This window comes from Rhamphochromis sp. 'chilingali' (assembly GCF_963969265.1).
Source record: "Rhamphochromis sp. 'chilingali' genome assembly, chromosome: 6".
NCBI lineage: Eukaryota > Metazoa > Chordata > Actinopteri > Cichliformes > Cichlidae > Rhamphochromis > Rhamphochromis sp. 'chilingali'.
The window spans coordinates 1,316,143-1,338,461 of record NC_137933.1 but is presented as its reverse complement, the minus strand read 5'-3'; the positions used below and the strand labels follow the sequence as shown (position 1 = coordinate 1,338,461).

Here is a 22,319-nt window from a genome sequence, read left to right as displayed (position 1 = left end):
AAGTCAGTGCCAAACCATGCTATCTTTGTGAATGTTACCTACAAGCATACTTTAACGGGTAAAATGAAGTGGCAAACCGTCCAGGCTTTATAATTATGAGCTACAAGCATACTCTGATGGGCAAAAGCGTTTCTACAAGCCTTTACAACCCTTCTGGACCTTATTTTGAAAAACACACCAGGCATCCATATTATTTTGAAAATTAATACCGGAAATCTCTGTGTTAAACAACCCGACTGCTCAAAATTCGTCCGGAGTGGAAAGTTTTTTCGTGGAATCAGGAAGTCCAGTAAAAGATTGTTGTGAGGTAATCCGCGGCTGGTATATACAGCAACGCTGCAAAACCCTCTCTGCCTCTCACTGGACCTTTCAGGCATGCGGTAAGTTGGATATTAATGCGGTGCTAAGACGTGCTGTGTGTCGTGGTAAGCAGGAACCACTAACTCAGTTGTCGTGATTTGTTTTTTTAACTCTTTTTTTGACAGAGTTACTGTTAAAAAAAAAAGTAACAAAGCTGTTTTTCAAAGTCTGCCCCATTTTCTGTGACATGTCCCACAAATGAAAGCACCTTGTGTTCCAGCAGTCATTGTTGTTGTTGTTATTATCGATATTATTCAGAAGTTGGCTAGGGGTATAAAAATTGCTGCGCAGCTACACACAGCAGAGACATGCACAGACATTTGGACTGTCAGCGGCTACAGTCACAGTCGTTATACCTCATGTTGGCACTCCAGACTAACGCTAGAAAATGCAGCATGGAACACATGCAGGGGCCTGTCCTTCCAGCTTTCTGTTGCCTGAGGTATTTACTAAGCACAGTTATAGGCCATCTTCCAGATGCGCACCTGGATGTTTGGTATTTCATGCTAGATACTGGTTATGACTCCCACTAGTGCTCAGTCTCCTCCTTTCCGTTTACTGTACAGTCTCAAGGTGCTGGACTTGGGGTGAAACTCTGTAAGGAGCTTCCTTGTCTGTGCTTCCTATGGCCAACAGGGTATCTGACTAACAGTAGGGTGTAGGCGTAGATTGCCCAGATCTTGTCCTTCCCAATCATCCGACTTCTCGGGACATTGCCTGACCCTCTGCAGGTATTTGGTGTTTGTCGCTTTCCTAGTAGTCTCTTCATGGTTCCCATTTACCTGTGCGATTCCCAGGTGCTTGTAGCTGTCCTGTGTTACTGCAGTGTTGTCTTCTGGTTGTGCGATTCCTCAGTTTTGACTATTAACAACTGCTGTAGTTGGTAGAGCAGGGCGATATGACCAAAATATTTATCAGGATATAGGGCTGTTCGATATAACGATATATATCTGTCTGTACTGATGACAGGACATCTCCTTGGTAAATCCCACACTTGGCAGCTTGTGCTGTTGGCTTGAAGTTGGCCTCTAGTGTTGTTCGCGACATCACCATCCTTTTAGTGCTCTGCTCGTGTAGTGAGCCATATGTCTGTTTATCTTAGGCACTATGATGCCTGATAGGACATTACATGTGGTCCTGAGGCAGGTTATTGGCTGTTAGTTAGATGAAACCGGTTCCTTCTGGGGATCCTTGGGGATCAGAATTGGAACACAGACACAGCAGCTTGGCATCCTCTCTACCTCTGTGCCCCCATCAAACACATGTGGTTATTGATGATGTGAGTCCTGGTAGGAGTAGTAGGATAATCCTACAGCACCATACTTCTTGCTCATATTTAGCCATATCATGTCAAATGTATAGGGCAACGCTACAATGTGCAAATGGATGACAGCGTGTTGACTGAAGGCAGAGAGAACCGCAAGCAACAACAATAATGATGGATTGCATTTATATAGCGCTTTTCATGGCACCCAAAGCGCTTTACAATGCCACTATTCATTCACTCTCACACACTGGTGGAGGCAGCTACAGTTGTAGCCACAGCTGCCCCGACAGAAGCGAGGCTGCCATATCGCGCCATCGGCCCCTCTGGCCATCACCTGTAGGCAGAAGGGTAAAGTGTCTTGCCCAAGGACACAACGACCAGGACAGAGAGCCCGGGGATCGAACCGGTTACAGATGCGATTCCCAACCCCCTGAGCCCCGGTCGCTCCAACAGAAGATAACTGTAGTATAAGCCTGGCAGAGCATCTCAAGGGAGTTTATACTTTAGATAGTTATGAGGACTAAGGACTTTCATCCAAGTATTAAAAACAATCCATATTTAATGATTTTATGTATTCTGTTAAATGGGCCAATAAGATTTTTGTTAAATTGTGGCCTGCGCTTCACAATTTCTCCAAATACTAAACATTTCATGCAATGCCTTTGTTCAATACTTTGAATTCAACCTGAAAGTCTGTTCTTTGATTTTGATCTTTTAGCACACTTAGTTGTTGTTTTGTATTATTCGGGCTGCACAGCTAATTGTGCCTAATCAACTGGTAGAATGACCTTTTTTAATGAATTCAAAGAGTGTGTGTTTGTTCTACATCACAGCAACCTTGTCTGTGTGCAGGCTGACAGGTATATTTAGGCCTCCTCTTTCCTTTAACAGTGGTTAACCTAACTAGTAGCTCCAAGAAGAATGTCCTACTGGTCTGTTGGTCTTCACCGGGACTCTGGAGACATTCCCAGCAACATGGAGCAAAAAAGCAGTAAGTAACCTTCCCAGCATCTTATGTGTGTCTCTCTTATGTACATGGCTGGTTTGCTTGGTTTTCTTGATGCAGTCGTGGCCTCATGAGGCAGGTTGAGAAAGGACGTTACTGCAAACTGAAATGTAGCTATGTGTGAAGTGGCAGCAGCACTTCTTTCTTTTAGAAAAAGAAGAACTGAAACTATGATGGTTTCAAAAGTGTTATTTTTTGCCATTTGTATGTGAAGTAAACTGTGCACCCTGACATCTCGCTTAACACATGTAAGCATCTTCTAGATTTTCTTCCTGCCAAATACAGCATGTTTCACTCTGCAGTGTGTGGCAAATGATAATAGATGACGTGGGATTAGGTAGGAGAACAGTGGAACATTGTAAACTGGTTTGTAGTCAATTTGATTACTCTTTTTTTCCCCACTGTAACGAGGAACCTAATGTGTTTGTATCTTTTGACTTCCTGACTATAATACGACAGACATTCAAATTAATTTAGCGTTAAAAAAAAAAGAAGAAGAAGAAGAAAAAAAAAAAAGACATTTTGCTTAAACTTTATAAACTTGCATAATAATATATAGTCAAAGGAGCTTGCAAAGAAAAGCGTCTGGACTTCTTTAAGTTGCTTGAAGACTCTCCACTATTTGACCTTAGAACTGAAGCAGCTTCTCGGATGAGAGGTGAAACGTCTTCAAGCAACTTAAAGAAGTCCAGACGCTTTTCTTTGCAAGCTCCTTTGACTACGATGACCTGGATGACTGAGAACCTTCACAGACATAATAATATATAAGTTAGGAACCCATCAATCTGGGCAGGTTTTCCTTATCACAAAGGAATCTCACCCAATAATGTAACACAGTCCTGCACATTACAGTTACAAAGCTTCTTCAGCTACATGTGTGCCGGGCACACAGAAAAGAAATGATTAAACAAACTTTATTAATCCCTGAGGAAGTTCATTGATCACAGTAGTGCGCTACTCCTACTCACAAAAAATAAAACATTCATCAGCCAGAGCCTGATCTTCAACAGGTAACACAAGCAGTGAGGAGCAGCCAGGGTTAAAGCCTATTTCTACTTGTTCATGGTTCTGAAGTAGAATCACTGTGGCGGTCGCTTTAAAGTATCTTTGGGCTGATATGCATGCTTGCTTTGTGTTTTACAGGTTCTCTGTTCATATGAGTGTAAAAAAACAAACAAAAAAACTGAAGGAAAGATTGCATATCTGTCCTTACTAGGATAGAGATTTGTGTTGATGTGTGCAACTGTAACAAAAGATTTGTTTTATAGGCTGGTAAATATGTGACAATGCGTTTTAGTTGATTTTTCAGAGTAACGAGAGAGTGGTGTAACAAATTACTTTCGCCAGCAAGTAATTGAGTAATAGACTGCATGAAGAAAAGTCAGAAAACATGTGTAATAATTTACTTTTGTGGAGTAACACTGCTGTTCAGGTGGCTAATTTCCAGAATTTTGGCAATGGCTCTAAATTGTTCTGTCTTATATGGTAGCATTTTTAGGGAAGTACATCACACCTTCATTACAGCCCAGTTTCCCAGTTGCACTAAAAATCCCCCACCCAATAACACTCCCTGGTTGATGCCCCCGCCCACTGGTGCATTGGTGGTTCTGTGTCTGGGTGCCCGGGTGTGTATTGGCTCCCTCCCAGCAGCTGTTTGCTGGGGCCTGGGTGACCCCTCCTGGGCCTCTCAGCTCTTCTCTTGGTGGGTGGTGCGATTGCCTCTGCAGTCATCCTCTTTGGGCTCTTGTGCTCTGGGAACTTGTCTTGATTATGGAAGCTATCGTCCAAAACAGCTTTTTGACTATAAATTTTTCCCCTCAGCTGTAGATGCAGATGGTTTATTGTCATCAACCCACGGAGCAAGCGGGTGGTATAGATGTCTGAGTTTGTGAATGTGATTACCAGAGTACAAGGAAACAGTAAATTGACACCATAGGTGAATCTAATTAAAAAGATCTTGGATGAGCTCGAATCTAAGTGACCTCAACCTCATGGTCAGAGGTCAAGTTTTCTGAAAATCTTGTGAATTGAATAATTTGATAACACAGCGACATGGGACTTTGAAATCTAATAGGGGGCAGCTCTGATGGTTGCCATTTTTCTTCTTCTTTTTTACAGCTTAGAAACTGTAATCATAACTTGTAGTTGCTGTTCGGTGGGCACTTTAACATGGTGATCTGACTTGTTTTTGGATCCAGCCTCAGGCGACTATACCTTGAACTGTGGATTTTGGCACACATCTATGCGAGCTTAATTTTTTTGGCCCAAATGTCGTCAAGTAGAGAACTGTGAAATGCTACGGGCTCATTAAAGTTATAAATAAAATTCTCTTTTTCACTTTTAAGTTTTGTTTTCATTTCCAGTTTTTGGCTACATTAAGACAAGCAGAACAATATTGTCATCCCTTATGTACCAGGTTTGTTAGAGAAACTCATGAGTCTTTTCCAAGCACAACATCCCAGTGTACTTCAGACTCAGCCACACACTGAGATAGAAATTGGTTCATCCGAAAGAAAAACACTCCCAAAAACAAACGTAACAACAAGTGTATGCTGTACAGTGCAGCGAGGAATGCTCAGACCAAACAGCCACTTCATAAACACATGGCACAACACACAACGCCTAATGCCCACTCATATCTTGGGTCATTTGATCAGTAAGTCAGATGATAGGCTGGGGCAAGGTCTCACAATGGGTTCACCTGAAACCTTGGGTGATTGTGACCCACACCCGTTTTCACACTTTGGCTCGTGTGATTAGGCAGAGGATCAATTGGGGGTCCAGGACCCTCTTAGGATCACTCCTAAAAAGCCTTAAATTTGGGAGTTTCCACCATTTGGTCTTAGAACTGAAGAAGCTTCTGGGATGAGAAATGAAACGCCTTCAAGAAACTTAAAGAAGTCCAGAAACTTTTCTTTCCAAGCTCCTTAGGCTAATTCACTGTACAAATTTGTCAATCTTTGTTTACACTTGTAGATCATATAATATGCATTTGTAATGGTTTTGAGGGGTATTTCTCTATGGATGCATCAGAGACCAACTCGCGGTTTGTATCTTGGCCAATGATACTTGGCATGCAAATGTGCAAGTGGAAAAAAGTAGTATTAAATATTTTTTTAAAATACACATTGAAGGACACATCCTGGTCAAAACCAATTCAAAGATTCCTGACAGTGTTCGTGGAGGCCAAGTTTATGCTACCCAGAGTAAGTATCTGGTTGGATACCATAATTGTACGTTTTTTAGGCCGAGTACAATAATCTGTTTTTTCTGAATTTAGAAGCAGAACATTGTCTTATAAGGTGTGAAAAGCATGTGGGTCATTATTAGCAGAAGTTTCAGGTGAAACCATTGCCTCAGCCTGTCATGTGACCCATTGAGATCAACTGACGCAAGATGTGAGTGGATGTTAAGGTGCCTGGAAATACCTCGAACTGTCCACCATTTGGTCTTAAAACAGAAGAAGCTTTTCAATGTCTTCAAGAAACTTAAAGAACAAGAAGCCTGGTTGCTTTTCTTCCCAAGCTCCTTGGGTTACCACGACCTGGATGAGAACCTGCACAGGCATTTGAGTTCCCTGTGCAACTCCAGAATTAACAGCATGCATTTCTTTTTTCTTTAAATAATAAAAATCTGAGTGGAATCTTGAATGTTGACATTGATACGAGAATATTAGTGTTTGGGTTTTTTCCCCATTTTTAAATAGTAATGTTTTTTTAATGATGTATAGAAGTACAGTAAAAAGTGCTTCTTAACATCTGCCATCAGAGACAATCTTTGTTGTGCTTTAGATTAGATTAGATAGAACTTTATTAATCCCTCGGGTGGGTTCCTCTGGGAAATTCGATTTCCAAAAAAGCACAGCACCGACAGAAGTTACAGAATATTTTTTATATATATATATATATATATATATATATATATATATATATATATATATATATATATATATATATATATATATATATATATATATATATATATATATATATATATATATATATATATATATATATATATATATATATATATATATATATATATATATACACAGAGACAATATAAATAAAATATACGAAGGGGATAAATAGGAATAAAAATACAAGTGAATTGCACATTTCAAGTATTGAGTCTATTGCACTGTTGACTATTTACAAAAAGTATTGCACAAAAGGTATTGTACAGTGAGGTGCAGAGGCACTACAGCTTAGTTGTTCCCCCCTCCTTTGTCCTCCTGTTTCCCCTCCCTCTCCCCTCCAGAGAGGAGTTAAACAGTTTGATGGCGTGTGGGACAAAGGAGTTTTTAAGTCTGTTAGTTCTTGTCTTGGGGAGAAGCAACCTGTCACTGAACAGACTCTTCTGGTTGTTAATGGCCGTGTGCAGAGGATGCCCAGCATTGTCCATAATGTCCATCAGTTTCTTTAATGTCCTTTTCTCTGCCACTGTCACCAGAGTGTCCAGCTTCATGCCGACCACAGAGCTAGCCCTCCTGATCAGTTTCTCCAGCCTGGATGAGTCCCTCTTTGCTGTGCTGCTCCCCCAGCACACCACAGCATAGAAAAGTACTCCAGCAACCACCGACTGGTAAAACATCCTCAGGAGCTTCCTGCAGATGTTAAAAGACCTCAGCCTCCTGAGGAAGTACAGTCGGCTTTGGGCTTTTTTATACAGGTGCTCTGTGTTGCATGACCAGTCCAGTTTATTGTCCACCCACAGCCCGAGGTACTTGTACTTGTTGACCACCTCCACCTCCTCCCCCTCTATCTGAACCGGCAGTGGACCTTCTCTGGACCTCCCGAAGTCCACAACCAGTTCCTTAGTCTTTGAGGTGTTGCAGGTGGTTTGTGTGACTCCATGCGACAAAGTTCCTCACCAGACTTCTGTACTCCTCTTCCTGATCATCCCAGATACACCCCATGATGGCTGTGTCGTCTGCAAACTTCTGAATGTGGCATAATTCAGAGTTGTAGCAGAAGTCAGAGGTGTACAGGGTGAAGAGAAGAGGGGACAGCACAGTTCCCTGTGGTGCTCCTGTGCTGCTGACCACAGTGTCAGACGTGATGTCCTTCAGCCTGACGTACTGTGGTCTGTCGGTGAGAGACACAAAACCCCTTTAGCTCATACCATGAGCGTACTCTTTAAATAAGATGACCCAGTTCTGGGTGCATGCTAATAACAGGGTTACAGTAATACAGTGTTTAACCGGCCACAGGCCTCTGTAAAGTCCAGATCCTAGTTACAAATGCACTTTATTTTTTCTCTTTTCATTTTTTGACTGTCCTGTTTCCTGACAGGCCCTGGGGAGGATATGGGAGCAAAGGTGTCATTGGTGGAGGATACTGGGCCCTGTTCTACACTGCTAACTCACCCCACTTTTAAAAACATCCAGGCAGCATATGAAGATGGAGAGGAGGACGTTGCCAGGGAGCTGATTCAACAAGCATGCTGTGTGGTGTGCAGTGCTGGGACACCGCGCATTGATGGGGTAAGTATCACTACACTGCTGTGTAGGCTATAAATATAAAATCTCTTATGCAAGTTTGGATCTAGTGTTACAGTGGTACGCTGGTAAGTATGTGCCTAAATTACAAATAAATATAATTTATAATAAATAATTTATGAATGCAATTATAAATTAAAATTGACTGTTATTGTAAAGTACTGAAAATTCTTTATAGAGTAAAAAAAAATCAAATACGAGTATTTGTATATACACATTAGGGACTGATAAGAATTTAGCCATTCCACTTTGAGCGCCACCACCAATGACTGTTTTCTGCAGTCATTGGTCACCACCATCTCTAAGCAGTATATTAAAGACATTCACACAAATTAATTACATGCTGAGTCAAGTAGTGAATGGCTTCCACTTTGGTGGCCTCAGGGTCGCTTCTCTGCCTTTTGTGGACGTGGTTCAGTTAGCTTCATTAGGCGGTTGCGTCCATTACACATTGGAGCGTTAAGTGTTGAGACCCTTTGCTACAATCCATATCCAAGGCCATAGTTATTCAGTATTCAACTGCTACAACAGCAGTTTTCAGCTCGTGACTCTGTTTCTCTCTGGAAATGGGCAGGCAGTAAAACAACTACTAGCCCAGGAACTCCTCCTAATTCCTGGGAACTATCATATCCCAGCAGAGGGATATCAAAGCAGAGAATGTGCTTCCTGCACCAGCTGGCAAAAATAAACAAAAACTGCCAAAGTCATTAATGGTGCAGTTTTACTTCTCCATCAGTGAATCTATCCTCCTCTGTCACCATCTGGCATGCTGTTGCCTCTACCAAGGACAAAGGCAGACAGTAGCATGTCATCTGCTCTGCTGAGAAGGTGATTGGGTGCAACCTGCCTTGCCTACAAGATCTGTACACCACCAACACACTAAGAAGTGCAAGGAGGATTGCTGCCGACCCCTCACACCCTGGTCATGAACTGTTTGTGACACTCCCCTCTGGTGGAAAGCTGCCCATCAGAAGCAACACCTCACAGCATGACAGTAGTTTCTTTCCCCACGCTGTGGGACTACTTAACAATGCACCCTCACCCTGATCACTACTTCATTAAAGTAACACACACTACTTCATTTGCCACACCCACATACCTCTGGGTAACACACCTGCCTTGGGGGCAGGTGTGTTACCTAAGGAGCTTGGAAAGAAAAGCGACTGACTTTCTTTAATTCTTTAAGCGAAGTGAAACATCTTCAAGAAATGTATAGAAGTCCCGTCACTTTTTTCCAAGCTTCTTGGATCACCATGACCTGGATGACTGAGAAGCGTTACAGGTATATTGTAATGAAATTTCCAGATGAATTTTTGAAGTCTTGTGTTTGGTCTTTAATGGATTTTTTTTTCTTATTTCTTGGGGATATTGCTTTCATTGTGACTGGCGACAGCAATAATTTTGAGTTGGTTTAGGTAATGAATGAAATGCACTATATGGACAGAAGCACAAGGCCACCTGCACTTCTATAGAAGCTGCTTAGACATGGACCCACTTTTTCGCATATGTTTACAAAGGCGGAGTGCATGGCTAGGGCAAAGAAGTTTGGAAATACGTGGGGGAGGGCCAGACACATTCTGTCAGAGCAAATGTAACAGTTTCCAGTTTCATTTGGCGTCTATGGTAGTTATAATGGAATATCTACAAAACTCATAATTATATGTCTCACCTGTACTACAAGTGACAAATAACGAGACATGTCAGTCAGAGACTGCTAACAATGGTGGTTGTTGTTCTCTGTTCCAGCAACGACAGGAACAGGTGAAACAGGAAATATACTTGCCATTGCACTAAGACAGAGATTCATAACTGGAGAGAGGTTTCACAATTTTATTTTATTATAACGTTATGACGTGGTAATGTTGTGAAACTCTGTGCAAGTATAGCAGGGTATCTGGAGGCGGAAAAAATAAAAACGTTATTTTGTGGCACAGTCGCCAAGCTTGAAAAACCAAAAATCTATTTATAGGTGTGAATGGATGGAGATGCACATCAATTTATATTTCAAAATGATATCTGGTCTATTTACTAAGAGGACGACTGTCATCAAGGCAGCAACCTGTTTTACTCATGGTGTGTCACAGTGTCACTAAGACGAAGGTGAATCCAACACAATCTAAGCAACTAAGGTGTAATCATAATAAAATTAAAGGACTTGGCATAAGATATTGACACAACACACCTAAAAGTTAAGCTATTATGCACAGGTTACTTATTACACCCAGTAACAAGCCCACTGGGGGGTGTTATAATATAACTGCAAATGGATAAACATCAGTTTCACAAAAATCTGTGCTATCCTGCTATCTCTCACCATCTGCTATAGAGAAATATTATGTTTGAGTAAACAAAACCCCAATTGATATCAATTTATGTGTTTAGAAAACATTTGTTAAGTTTTAATGTGCTTGTTTGTGTCTGATTGAGACCCCCTGTCTGATTCTAGTTGACTATGCTCCACCTGTGAGGCATGTGAATGAGTCTTATTGGATTTAAATATAAAGCTCATTGAGTACAGAATGCTGATTTTGGTTCCATTAGTTGGATATGTTCTTTAGGACTAAGGACCTCAGCTCTTTTATTCTTTATCCAAGCCTGTCTAATGTTTTTCATGGAATTTTTCCACGTGCCATCTTTAGGCTGGATGCATTTTGAGGATTTGCTAATTATTACATTAAGGACTTTCCATTCAGTTCAGTTGTATTTATACAGCGCCAAATCACAACAACAGTCTCCTCAAGGCGCTTTATATTGTAAGGTCGACCCTACAATAATACATTCAGAGAAAAAAACCAACAATCATATGACCCCCTATGAGCAGCACTTTGGCAACAGTGGGAAGGAAAAACTCCCTTTTAACAGGAAGAAACCTCCAACAGAACCAGGCTCAGGGAGGGGCGGGGCCATCTGCCGCAGCCGGTTGGGGTGAGAGAAACCCCACTTAACTTTCCAAACATGCACTATATTATCAGAAACGTATGCTTATCTGCTTTCACACACATGAACTTGAGTGACATCCCATTCTCATTCCTTGCATAAGGTTTAATATGATGTCAGCCCACTCTTTATTGTTCTCCTGGCAACCGCCAAACCCATATACATCCAATTGCTTGCAGACCGAAAAACATGATTACCTCTAGAGAGTACTTTTCCACTGCTCTAGAGTCCAGTGGGGGAGTGTTTTACATCACTGCATCTGATGCTTTGCGTTGCACTGGGTGATGTAAGCCTTGGATCCAGGTGCTCGTCTATGGAAGCCCATTCCATGAAGTTCTTTATGCACTGTTGTTGACCTTATCTGAAGGCCACATGAAGATTGGAAGTCTGTAGCGATTGACTCTGCAGAAGTTTGGCGACCTCGGTGGACAATGTAAGTTGGCATCTGCTTATCCTGCAGATATATGGTAATTATGATTCAGTAAAAGGACTAGATGTTACAATCCCTGATAATGCATTGCTTTAAATGGAGAGAATCTTGAAGGATGGCTGTTATGAGGAAAGGCAGCCATGAATTATAATTACGTAGTAAACAAAAAGTGTGATGTAACTCCAAACATGTTTTATATTTTAGATTCTTCAAAATAGCCACCCTTTGCTCTTCGCATTCTCTCCATGAGCTTCGTGAGGTTATCACCTGAGATTTTTTTCTGACAGTCTTGAAAGAGTTCCCAGAGATGCTGAGCACTTGTTGGCCCTTTTGCCTTCACTCTGCGGTTCACCTCAAACAATCTTGATTGGGTTTAGGTCTGCTGACTGTGGAGGCCAGGCCGTCTGGTGCAGCACTTATCACTCTCCTTCTTGGTCAAACAGCCCTGGAGGTGTGTTTGGGGTCATTTATGCTGTTGAAAAATAAATGATGGTCCAACTAAATGCAAACCAGATCCCCAACAGTGTCGCCAGCAAAGCACCATCACACCACCTCCTCCATGCTTCACGATGGGAACTGTGTATGTACCATGCAGCTTTTCTGCTTCCCACAAAGACACAGCAGGTGGAATCAGAGATCCCAAATTTGGACTCATCAGACCAAAGCACAGATTTCCACTGGTCTAAAGTCCATTCCTTGTGTTTCTTGGTCCAAACAAATCTCTTCTGCTTGTTGCTTTTCCTTAGTTGAAGTTTCTTAGCAGCTATGTGACCATAAAGGCCTGATTCACACAGTCTCCTCTTAACAGTTGATGTAGAGATGTAGAGATGTATCTGCTACTGTGTGGCATTTATCTGGGCTCTAATCTGAGGTGCAGTTAACTTGTGGTTTCTAAGGCTGATGCCTCAGCATTGATCCTCAGCAGCAGTGGTGAGTCTTTGATGAATCTATTTGAAGTTATTTATCAACTTTTTCTTTGCTACATAATTCCATATTTTTTATGTCTTCAGTTTGTATCTACAATGTATAAAGTAGTAAAAAGAGAAAAACCACTGAATGTCCAACCTTCTGTGTGGTAGTGTTTATTTGAGTCTGTATATCTACTTTTGACCTTGTGTGGCTTATAGAAATGAAATTCTAACTTGTATATACATTCTTTTTTCATTTGTTTTCTTTTTGTCTTTTGTTTTTGAACGTTATAAAAGATGTATGGTGTGCAATCATTCCATCTTGGAAAAAGAACAATTCAGTGAACTCATTAAAAGTCTAATTGTTATGGAAATGTCTGACACCAAGGTTATCTGTTCAGTTAGCAGTGTTGGGCAAGTTACTTTGAAAAAGTAACTAATTATAGTTACTAGTTACTACTTAGAAAAAGTAACTGAGTTAGTAACTGAGTTACAAGATTCCAAAAGTAATTAATTACTTGAAAAGTAACTATTGTTACTTTAAAAAAAAAAAAAAAAAAGTTTAACCCTCTGAGGTCCAGTTTTCACTACTTTTGATGTTTCCTGTAGTTTCCTCTACAAATCATACGCACAAGTTTTGCAAACAACAAAGTTATTTGCAGCCATTTAGCTTTTTTATAACCATTTCAAACTGTTTACATAACAATCAGGTGTTCTACATTCAAATTATTTGTGCCACTATAAGGGAGAACATCACAGCCTGATACTGCAGACAGCAGTCTCTCTCTCTCTCTCTCTCTCTCTCCTCACTCCCCCCCCCCCCCCCCCTCTCCCTCCCTCCCTCCTCACTCCTAAAACCAAATGTCATGTTGCCAGATCATTTGTTTGGATTGGTCGACATGGTGCATTTTCCCAACAAACCAAAGGGGCTGTTTTTGTTCATAAGCTGAGAGCGCTCGCTGCGCTGTCCTTAGACAGTACGTGATGAAACTATTCAGGAACAAACAGGCGTATATATTGTTTATCATGACTCGGGTTTTGCGTGGCCTATCAACACAATTTATCAACTGGTATATGTCACATTGTTGCTTTGTCATCTTGAAGTGGTCATGTGATTGGCTTACCACGACTACTTTATTCTTCTTTTGCCCCCTGAGCTCCAGGTGTTGTGCCAAAAAGTGATCGCCGTCCGCGGGAGCGCGCAGCTGCTTAAAGCTGTAGCGCCCAGATTACTTACAGCTGCTTCCGTGCAACTGATATAAGATGCAGTAAGCTGAAGAGGGCTTCAACTGTCTGTTTGTTGAAAAATAGTAACACAACCGCATTTTCTTGTTAACGGTAACGGCGTTGTAACGATAGAAATAGTAATTAGTTAGATTACTCTTGACTGAAAAAAGTAACACTGTTACTTGTAACGCCGTCATTCCCATCACTGTCAGTTGGTGACATATAATCACATCTAATTTCCACGTCTCGTTTTTTAGGCTGTGGGAGCTCTAATGTTTAAATGTGTCCAGTTGAAAGTCTCAGAGCTGTAACGGGGCAGTTGCCACCTTTAGAAATAAACAGCAGCACTGAGGGCACACTCGATGATAAAACTATAAACTGGAAATAAAATGTTTGTGTTCCCTAATTCATCTTGTCCTTTTAACAAGCGTTGCATTTTACTGGAATGTTTTAGCAATCTTTAGAGATTTTTATCCCGGTTTGATAACAGCTATGTAGTCAGCACTCACACTGATAATTATCTGTGAAAGAAAAGTCATGTGATCCATGAAACCCCTGTCCGTGTTGCCCTGACACTTGAACACACAGGGAACTTTGGGTTAACTTGGCAAGTTCCTTCATGTGTCTGTTTATCCTGATCTCCTATGTTAGCGTAAGTGAATATATAAGTGAAGATATCCTTTTTTTCCTCATTTTTGTTTTAATTTACAGGTACGTCTCCTGTGTGTGGCCACTCAGTATGGTGATCGACAGAGTGTGTGTTACCTCCTCAAAGAGGCTTGCATCCCTGTGCCTCTGGAGCCATCTAACAGCAACCCTGCTGTTTTGGCAGCGCACTATGGCCACACCGACTTGGTCAAGGAGCTACTGGACCATGTTCCCGGTAGGAGTACAGCATACAGTCCAACTTTCATCCTATGTGGATATATAGATTCCCTATGTATTATTTTGGTATTAATTATTCATTATAAAATGAATGACCACCAACAGCGAAATGTTGGCCACTTGGTCCTTAACAGGACCATGGCAAGTGCATGGACAACCTTTCAGATTTACACATCACAGCAAACAGTACGGTTACAGAGTTATTACCACGTACAAACAACTTGTAGGTCAAAGTAGCTATACATGTAAAAGAAGCCTGACCCTGCCATAAACCTGCTCCCCCAGCAAGTAACTCAAGATTATCTTCAGCAGATTAATGGACTAATAATAGATTACCTTATGAGTAAAAGAAAAATGGGGAGTTGCAAGCTGCAGCATTGATTGGACAAGTTCAGTTTGTAGCCAGAGATTGAATTGAACGATGTGCTCAAAAGCCGTAGCATTAAAAAAAAAGATGAATACCAGAGTGTTAGTGAGAAGAGGTGTTTTTCTTAAAGTTGAATACCAGGTTGGCTAAAATGGCTGCTGCCATCAAGGCAAAGACAGGTGAGCTCCCTGGAAGCCTGCCTCAGGTATGCTGTTATCCACACCTGACCAGGTGTGGCCAATTAGCACCAGCTGAAAACATGGAGGAGATTAGGGGCTGCAGAGGGACGTAACAAACAAATTAAGGACCGAGAGGACTTTTGGTATTAATCAGGCCAAGAAACATAGAAAAGCAAATCATCAGCTTACAAACATTCTCCGCTCGAAGCCATTCCTCACCACACCTGCAGATTTGAGGATTACATCGGAGCACAATAGCTAAAGTTTCATTAGCGATTGCAGGAGATAAAAGTCTCAGTGATTGGTAGTGGATCTAACTGATGCAAGTGATGAAGAATAAAGTAGGCTCATCCAGGCTATGAATTTCTTTTCGAGGCTGAATTTCTCTCGAGCACGGAAAAGATGGTCCTACTCTATCGAACGTGTTTTCAGCATCTAATGAGACATGAAGCTTTACCTTTGAGGACGTTTGTGGGAAAAAATGTCATTTTCTTTTTAATTGTTTCAATTTATTTGATTAGATTGAAATGGATGAAGGAAGAATTGTTTATGTTTTTAAGTTCAGTTCAGTTTAGCTTCATTCATATATATACAGTCGCCTCAAGGCGCTTTATATTGTAACCCTGCAGTAATGCTGAGAAATCTGAACACTGCAAAAAGCACTTGGTCACATTCATAAGTAACTATTTAATTCAAGGTTTTTGTGAAGAAAGCGCCATCTTTCAGCGACACTGTGTTTGTAGTGGAAAGAAGAGATGGGCGGGGACTGTAAACCTGATAAAGTAACTGGTGGGACCATGGTGGGGTTATTAAGGTTGTCTTGAACAGAAAAGGCAACAGTAGAGCATCTGCATTCGCCATGGCACATGATTTAGCAGTACAAACCTGTTTAAACTGGGAGCCTATTTATTATTTTTGATTTCATCAACTTTTCAAAAACAAATAAGTAACAAATCACTGGCAAACAATCCTGTTCTGACTACTCCGCTCTTGGTAGGTCCATGCCTGAGGAAAGATTTGCTCAACTCGATGCTGGCCACATCTTGCCAGGAGGGTCACCTCGATGTGGTTCGTCTGCTGGTCCAGAGCTATGATGCTGACGCCAAGGACTGTGCAATCCATAGCGATGAATTTGCTGTCATCACTGGCCTGCCACTGTATGCTGCTTCACAAGCAAGTAAGGATATACTCACACAAGAGTCTAGAAAGCAATAGAACAAATCACAAATTCAAAATAGAAGAAAATGTTTTCATCCTGGTAAATGATGATAGTGACAATTTTATTTATATAGCACGAGGTCACAAGGTCCTGACTCGATTCGATCCACGATTCGATTTGAATCGAGGAAATTTTGCCTCAGACAGTCAGAAACATTTTACAATTTTGCATAATTTTAAAAAGTTTAAATTTGTTCAGTATTGAACAGCAGAAATGAGGCTTTCTTGTCGGAAGTAAGTAAAAAAAGTAACAAACAAAAAAACCAGCGGCCGACACCGTAGACTGCTGGGTAACAAGTAGGGGTGGGTTTTGATTCTCAATTAGAGAGAGAGAGAGAGAGAGAGCTCTACATGAAGTGTGATTTTTATCGTGGTGGAAGTAAGAGGAAAATCGTGACGATGTTTATGTGAAGCGTTGTTTGGATCGTCTGTGGCTGCTGGTTCAGTCGGTGTTGTTTGGAGAGAGATCAAACCTGTAGCTTCAGAATCAGCGCAAAAAGGACGTAAACACAAAGCGCCAACAATCAGTGAGCTGTCAGCTTTCAGCCTCCACGGCGTGTCCACGTCGTGCCATCGGGTGAGAAAGGCGGCATCTAGGGCTGCACGATTAATCGTTAGAAAACCGCGATCTCGATTCATACTTATGTGCGATCTCATTTCCAAATGACAACGATTAAAAAAAAAAAAAAAAAAAAAAAATGACGATTGTAGCGCATTTTGATCCGGGACGTACTCTGCATGAAAACAAGCGCTCACTCTTCCTGCTCAACAAATGACGAGGGCGGAGCCTTATACCACGTGATACAGAAGCTGTGCCGTGTGATGCTAAAATTAGCAGGAAAAAACCACGGAGAGCACGTCAGGGATGACGAGAAAGTGACAGGAGAAAATCCGTCCCGGTCAACCACCCAAACATCAATAACGGGAACCTTATACAGCGCTTCCCTATACCCGTCGACCTCCCGCAGGCACAAAGACATTACGGAGGCTATCACTTATCACCTGACCACAGATATGGCTCCATCAACACTGCAAAACGAGGGATTTAGGAAAACGATCAACACCCTAGACAAACGCTACACAGTGCTGTCCCGCAACTATTTTTCTATTGTTGCACTACCTGCTCTGTACACGCAGCGTCGAGCAACGGTGGAGACCGAATCTCAAGCAGTACAACATTTTGCAGCAACAAAACGTGAGACATTTGTTGTTTTTATGTTTATTTATTGTTTTTATGTTCAGTCTCAACTGTTACGAAGTTGATGTGCAGTTAATAAGTGCGATAAATATTTATACTGGAAAAGAAAATCGTGAGAGAATCGTGATCTCAATTCTAAGCCAAAAAATCGTGATTCTCATTTTATGCAAAATCGAACAGCCCTAGCGGCATCTCGCTGATCCGGATGCGTGGACCACGTTTTGTGTTTAACCCTTTGTGCAGAATCCGTGTTCCTGCTCTCATTTACTGTTTTAGATGTTTGGTGGTTGTAGGAATTTTGTGAGGTTTAACCTGAGATTCTGGTGTTTTGGGCAAAATAAATTTATATTCAAAAATCGATTCAGGATTTGGTCAGAGGGCCCGGTGGCGCCAGTGTCCGGCAGCCTCGCCTCTGTCAGTGCGCCCCAGGGTGGCTGTGGCTACAATGTAGCTGCCATCACCAGTGTGTGAATGGGTGGATGACAGGATGTGTAAAGCACTTTGGGGTCCTTAGGGACGAGTAAAGCGCTATACAAATACAGGCCATTTACCATTTTTAATTAATCGATATCACGTTGTCCAAGCCAGAATCGATTTTAATCGATAATCAAAACCCACGTGCACAAACCTTGGCAGTTTGTCTGGAGCATACAGCTGTGAGTTAACACAATTCACAGCAAATTGACTTCAGACTATGCAATTAACTCCCCTGTATACCAAAGTACTTCAGAGTCAAATGTGGAGCCGAGTACCCAACAGGTGTCCCACACACCAGCTAATCTGCAACAGATCAAGCCTGAAGTAATGCTGTAAAGAAGAGCAGGCTAGACTTCCTCCACAGTGATGTGAGGGTTCAATTTAGAAAGCTGGGTGTGCTTAGTTTTTCTAAGGACTATGTGTTTGGACAACATGTCCATATGAAGTAAAGACTGTGTTTTGTTTTGTAGATAATGAGGAGATCGCTCTCTTCCTGCTGCAAAACGGAGCAGGGTTCTCTTCATACACCCTTATGGACCATCCAGCCTTCAGCAAACGTATTCTCAGACTGAAACTGCAGGAAACATACGAGGCAGAAGGAGACAAGGTCCGTGCTGCTTATCCAGTGAATGCATGGCTGTTAAAGGAGATTACTGTTGTTGATCACATTTTTATTTCTTTTTTCTTATCTCCATGTTTGGTCTTCATGTCCTGTCAGATATCTATTCAGGATCTCTGCAGGACTTACTTATAGCACGGAGAGTTTATACAGTACTTATTTAGGAAGGTAACTTCATTGTTTTATTGTGTGGGAAAGTAAATGTTATTAACCTGTTTCCACCAAAACTGCCAGCCTTATATGGGTGACCACAACTGTCAAAACATAATTAAAGCCCTAATAAATTAGGGGCTGCAGAGGGACGTAACACCTCCTCCCTCAAAAGTACTCTAGGACCCCTACATTTATTAAAAGCCCCTCTGAAGCCTTCAGGTCCTTGATCCACAAACCTGAAATAAAAGTAAAAGCTAACAGAAGCACAGTGTTCACATCTTTAAGCATGGATGCCCCTGCATGAGGATTTAAAGTCGCCACACTGAACACACAAAAAGTAACATGTGACCAACACAAAGGAGCACAACAGTCAAACCCAAAATGATTACCTGACCTGCTACAACACAAAACCAAACGTAGCAACAAATAATCACAACCAAGTGATCTGTTGACTCCACCACACAAATAATCACATACAAGTGGTGCTATACCACAACAAGTTACTTTAATGCAGTGGTTCCCAAACTTTCTTTGCTGGGCCCCTCCTTGTTTTACAAGAAAAATGATGCCCCTCCTTCTCGCGCGTGCACACGTGCACACACACACCCTCCAACCACACGCGCCCATATTTTGCTCCATTGCTGTTTATTTCACACCTCAAACATTTAGTAAACAGTTAAGCAAATACAAGTAAACAGCAATAAATTACAGGTAGTAATAAAATAAACTACTAACTCGTTTACGCTGCGTCCGCACCTACACGGGTGATTTTGAACACGCAGCTGTTTCGTCCACGTAAACGACGTTTCGAATCAAAACTGAGATTTTTTTTTAAACTCCTTTTTTGCGTTTCCGTGTGGACGAGGAATACAGAGTTGGTCACGCAGCGTCAAAGGTATGCGCCTTTTTCACGTCACGCTGTGGCCACGTTACTGTTTACATGAGATGAATTGCAGAATGATAGAGACGAAATACTGTTAATCTGACTGTCTGCAGGTTTTACACACAGTTACTGTCCCTCCATTTACAAAGGCAGAGGCGTCACGGTGTCATTATTTTATGTGTTGTTGTTGTTTCCTGTGTAATAATGTTCAACATTGTTATCAATACATTTTTCAAAAAATGCCTCTCTGTGCAAAATGGGTTCAAAAACATAAACAGCTGTTGGATCCTGTCCCTGATTTAAACAGCCCAGCGCTGTTCCTGATGCAGGGAAAACCAACCCTGCAGGGAGACCTACCTCAGCACCTGTGCAGGTGAAGCCAAAGGGCAGATTTGCTTCAGCAGATTTTCTAGTCTTTGTCTTAGAATGAAGTTGGTTTGGAAACATATTCAGCGACGCTTCATCTCCTGCTTTGCGTTTGTGTGGGCGCCCCGTGCTAGCAGTGTCCAAGCATTTTGTTTTTTTAGGGTTAACATAATTAAAGCCCTAATAAATTATTAACTATTTTCAGAATATGTGACCATTAAGAGTTGTGAGAGGTAGCTCTGAATGCATCTGTGTTCTTCACAGTCTAGTAAAACATTGCCCTGTGTGTGTCTGTGTGTAGGTTGTCAGTGTGTGTTGGCGTGGTCTGCAGCTGCCTTGGTTGGAGCTGGATTGGTTCATGGATGTCTCTGCGCATATCACCCAGCTGGACCTGTCATCTAACTGCCTGTCTTCTCTGCCCTCCGTGGTGCCCTGGGGTCTCATCAGTCTGAGGACTTTGGATCTTTCTAACAATGAACTTCAGGAGCTTCCTTTAGCAAACAACTCCCAGGAAGTCATCTGCTCCAGGTACATGAGGACACAGTCCTGGAACGCCTCCATTGGGAATTTGTCGATTTACTTTAAAAATTAGCAAAGGAAAGTCATTCACACGCTAATAATTTTGTGTGTGTTGCCCTTTTCTTGTCTTGGTCTTTGTCTTGCCACTGAACTTTGCCTTGTTCACAATCAGGTAAATTACCTTTCTTCCCAGTGCTTGGTATGAATTTTCTTAGCTCTTCTTGACCGTGTCTACAAGCCTAAAGGCACAGAGTTGCTGCCATGTGATTGGCTATCCTGATAATCTATACTTAATTGATTTATAGACAAATGTAATTGTAGGGTAGGGATAACCCTAACCTCCATTTTTCCTCTGCTTTAGTTTACAACAGGTGAATCTCTCTGAGAACCAGCTGAGCAGTTTGCCACCTGGACTTCTCCATCTCACTCGCATCCAGAAACTCTCTGCTGCCAAGAACCAGCTCACAGTTCTGTTTGACCTCCCTAAAAGTATGTTCCAACTTTTCTTCTATGTATGTACTGCTGTATGCACTTATGGACAGAGATATGCTAACCCTAACCATTTTATTTTTTTTTGCCTTAAATGGAACAACAGATATAGGTGAGATGACTGAAACAGTAAATGTATAAGTCAGCTACTGTATAGACGAGGCGAGTCAGATTCTTTGTACTTGAAATAAAACTTGTGTGTAACCACATAAATTTAGGGGTACGGAAATGAAAGAAAGAAAGAAAACATTAAGAAGTAAATAATAAATGTATTAAATAATAAATATAAAACATTTGAAAAACAAAATAAACTTAATGAGAATAAGTCTTAGATGTATTGTTACTAGAGTCTTTGAGGTGGGGGGGTCAATGAAAGTTCAGATGTCTCCCAGCACTGACAGGGAGCGAGGGTAGCATGGATGCACTTGTTGTGTAAACATAATTTATTTCACAATTCATCTTTCAGGCTCATCATGTTTGGTTTTAAGTCTTATTTTATTGCACTGAAACACCCGTGTAGTTTCATTTTGACTCTCCCCTTCTCACATGGGTGTCACACAGTCTTTCCCACCTCACATCCTGCAGAGATGAGCAGGTGAAAGAACATCACAGATAAAGGAAAAAATGTTCAAATAAACAGATGAACATGTATGGAAGGAAATTTGTCTCAAAGGGGTCCAAATAAGGCTGGGCAACTGATTTGATTCCATTTTTACTCAGACAATCAGAAATATTCTAATTCAGATCATTGGTGAGACGTCATCAGAGGTGTAAACATCGCAGCAGAGGCCTTTGTGTCAAAGTAACTGAGGATAAAACACAGAAAAACATGAAGGAGATTTTCCTGGCCTAGATTTTTATAGCAGATAACCTTAATTATTTTAAAAAGTTTACATTTCTTCAGTTTTGAACAGCAGAAATGAGCCTTTCTTGTTGGGAAAAGAAAACAGCAGCCGTCAGCGCCGTACACAGCGATAGTCTGATGCATAATAAGCGCATAATGCAGAAAACAGATTTTTGATGGTAAACTGGTCTCTGAGTACACTGAGAGAGAGGCACGATGTGCAGGAAGTAAACGCAAAAGGATTTCATGATGATATTTTTCAAACGTGAAGCGTAGTTTTCTTTTGCTGCTGGTTCGGTGAATTTTGGTCGGAGTGGCAAAACCTGAGTTAGTATCGCATTATTCAAACTAAAATGGATATTTTAAACCCACTCTAATTACAAATGCACACAGTGTGATCCACAAGTGTAAACTAAGATTTACAAACGTGTGCAGTACAGTCGTCCCTCACTATAACGCGCTTCACCTGTCACCTCGCAGTTTTGCA

At 41.4% G+C, this 22,319-nt stretch overlaps 1 protein-coding gene across 2 annotated transcripts in view; it reads left to right on the top strand.

Moving 5' to 3' along the window:
• Positions 1-238: 238 nt before the first annotated feature.
• lrrk1 (leucine-rich repeat kinase 1) overlaps positions 239-22,319 on the top strand; it is an 86,876-nt gene continuing 64,795 nt past the window's right edge. The window contains exons 1-8 of one of the 2 annotated variants that reach the window (XM_080884373.1): positions 239-380; positions 2,519-2,618; positions 7,928-8,118; positions 14,347-14,518; positions 16,064-16,243; positions 18,430-18,566; positions 20,282-20,508; positions 20,861-20,988. In XM_080884373.1, coding sequence (XP_080740499.1) covers positions 2,549-2,618; positions 7,928-8,118; positions 14,347-14,518; positions 16,064-16,243; positions 18,430-18,566; positions 20,282-20,508; positions 20,861-20,988 — 1,105 coding nt within the window. In that variant the 5' untranslated portion in view covers positions 239-380; positions 2,519-2,548. Of the gene's footprint in view, positions 381-2,518; positions 2,619-7,927; positions 8,119-14,346; positions 14,519-16,063; positions 16,244-17,007; positions 17,480-18,429; positions 18,567-20,281; positions 20,509-20,860; positions 20,989-22,319 lie in introns of those variants that run through there. The other variant, XM_080884374.1, reaches the window with a different exon arrangement.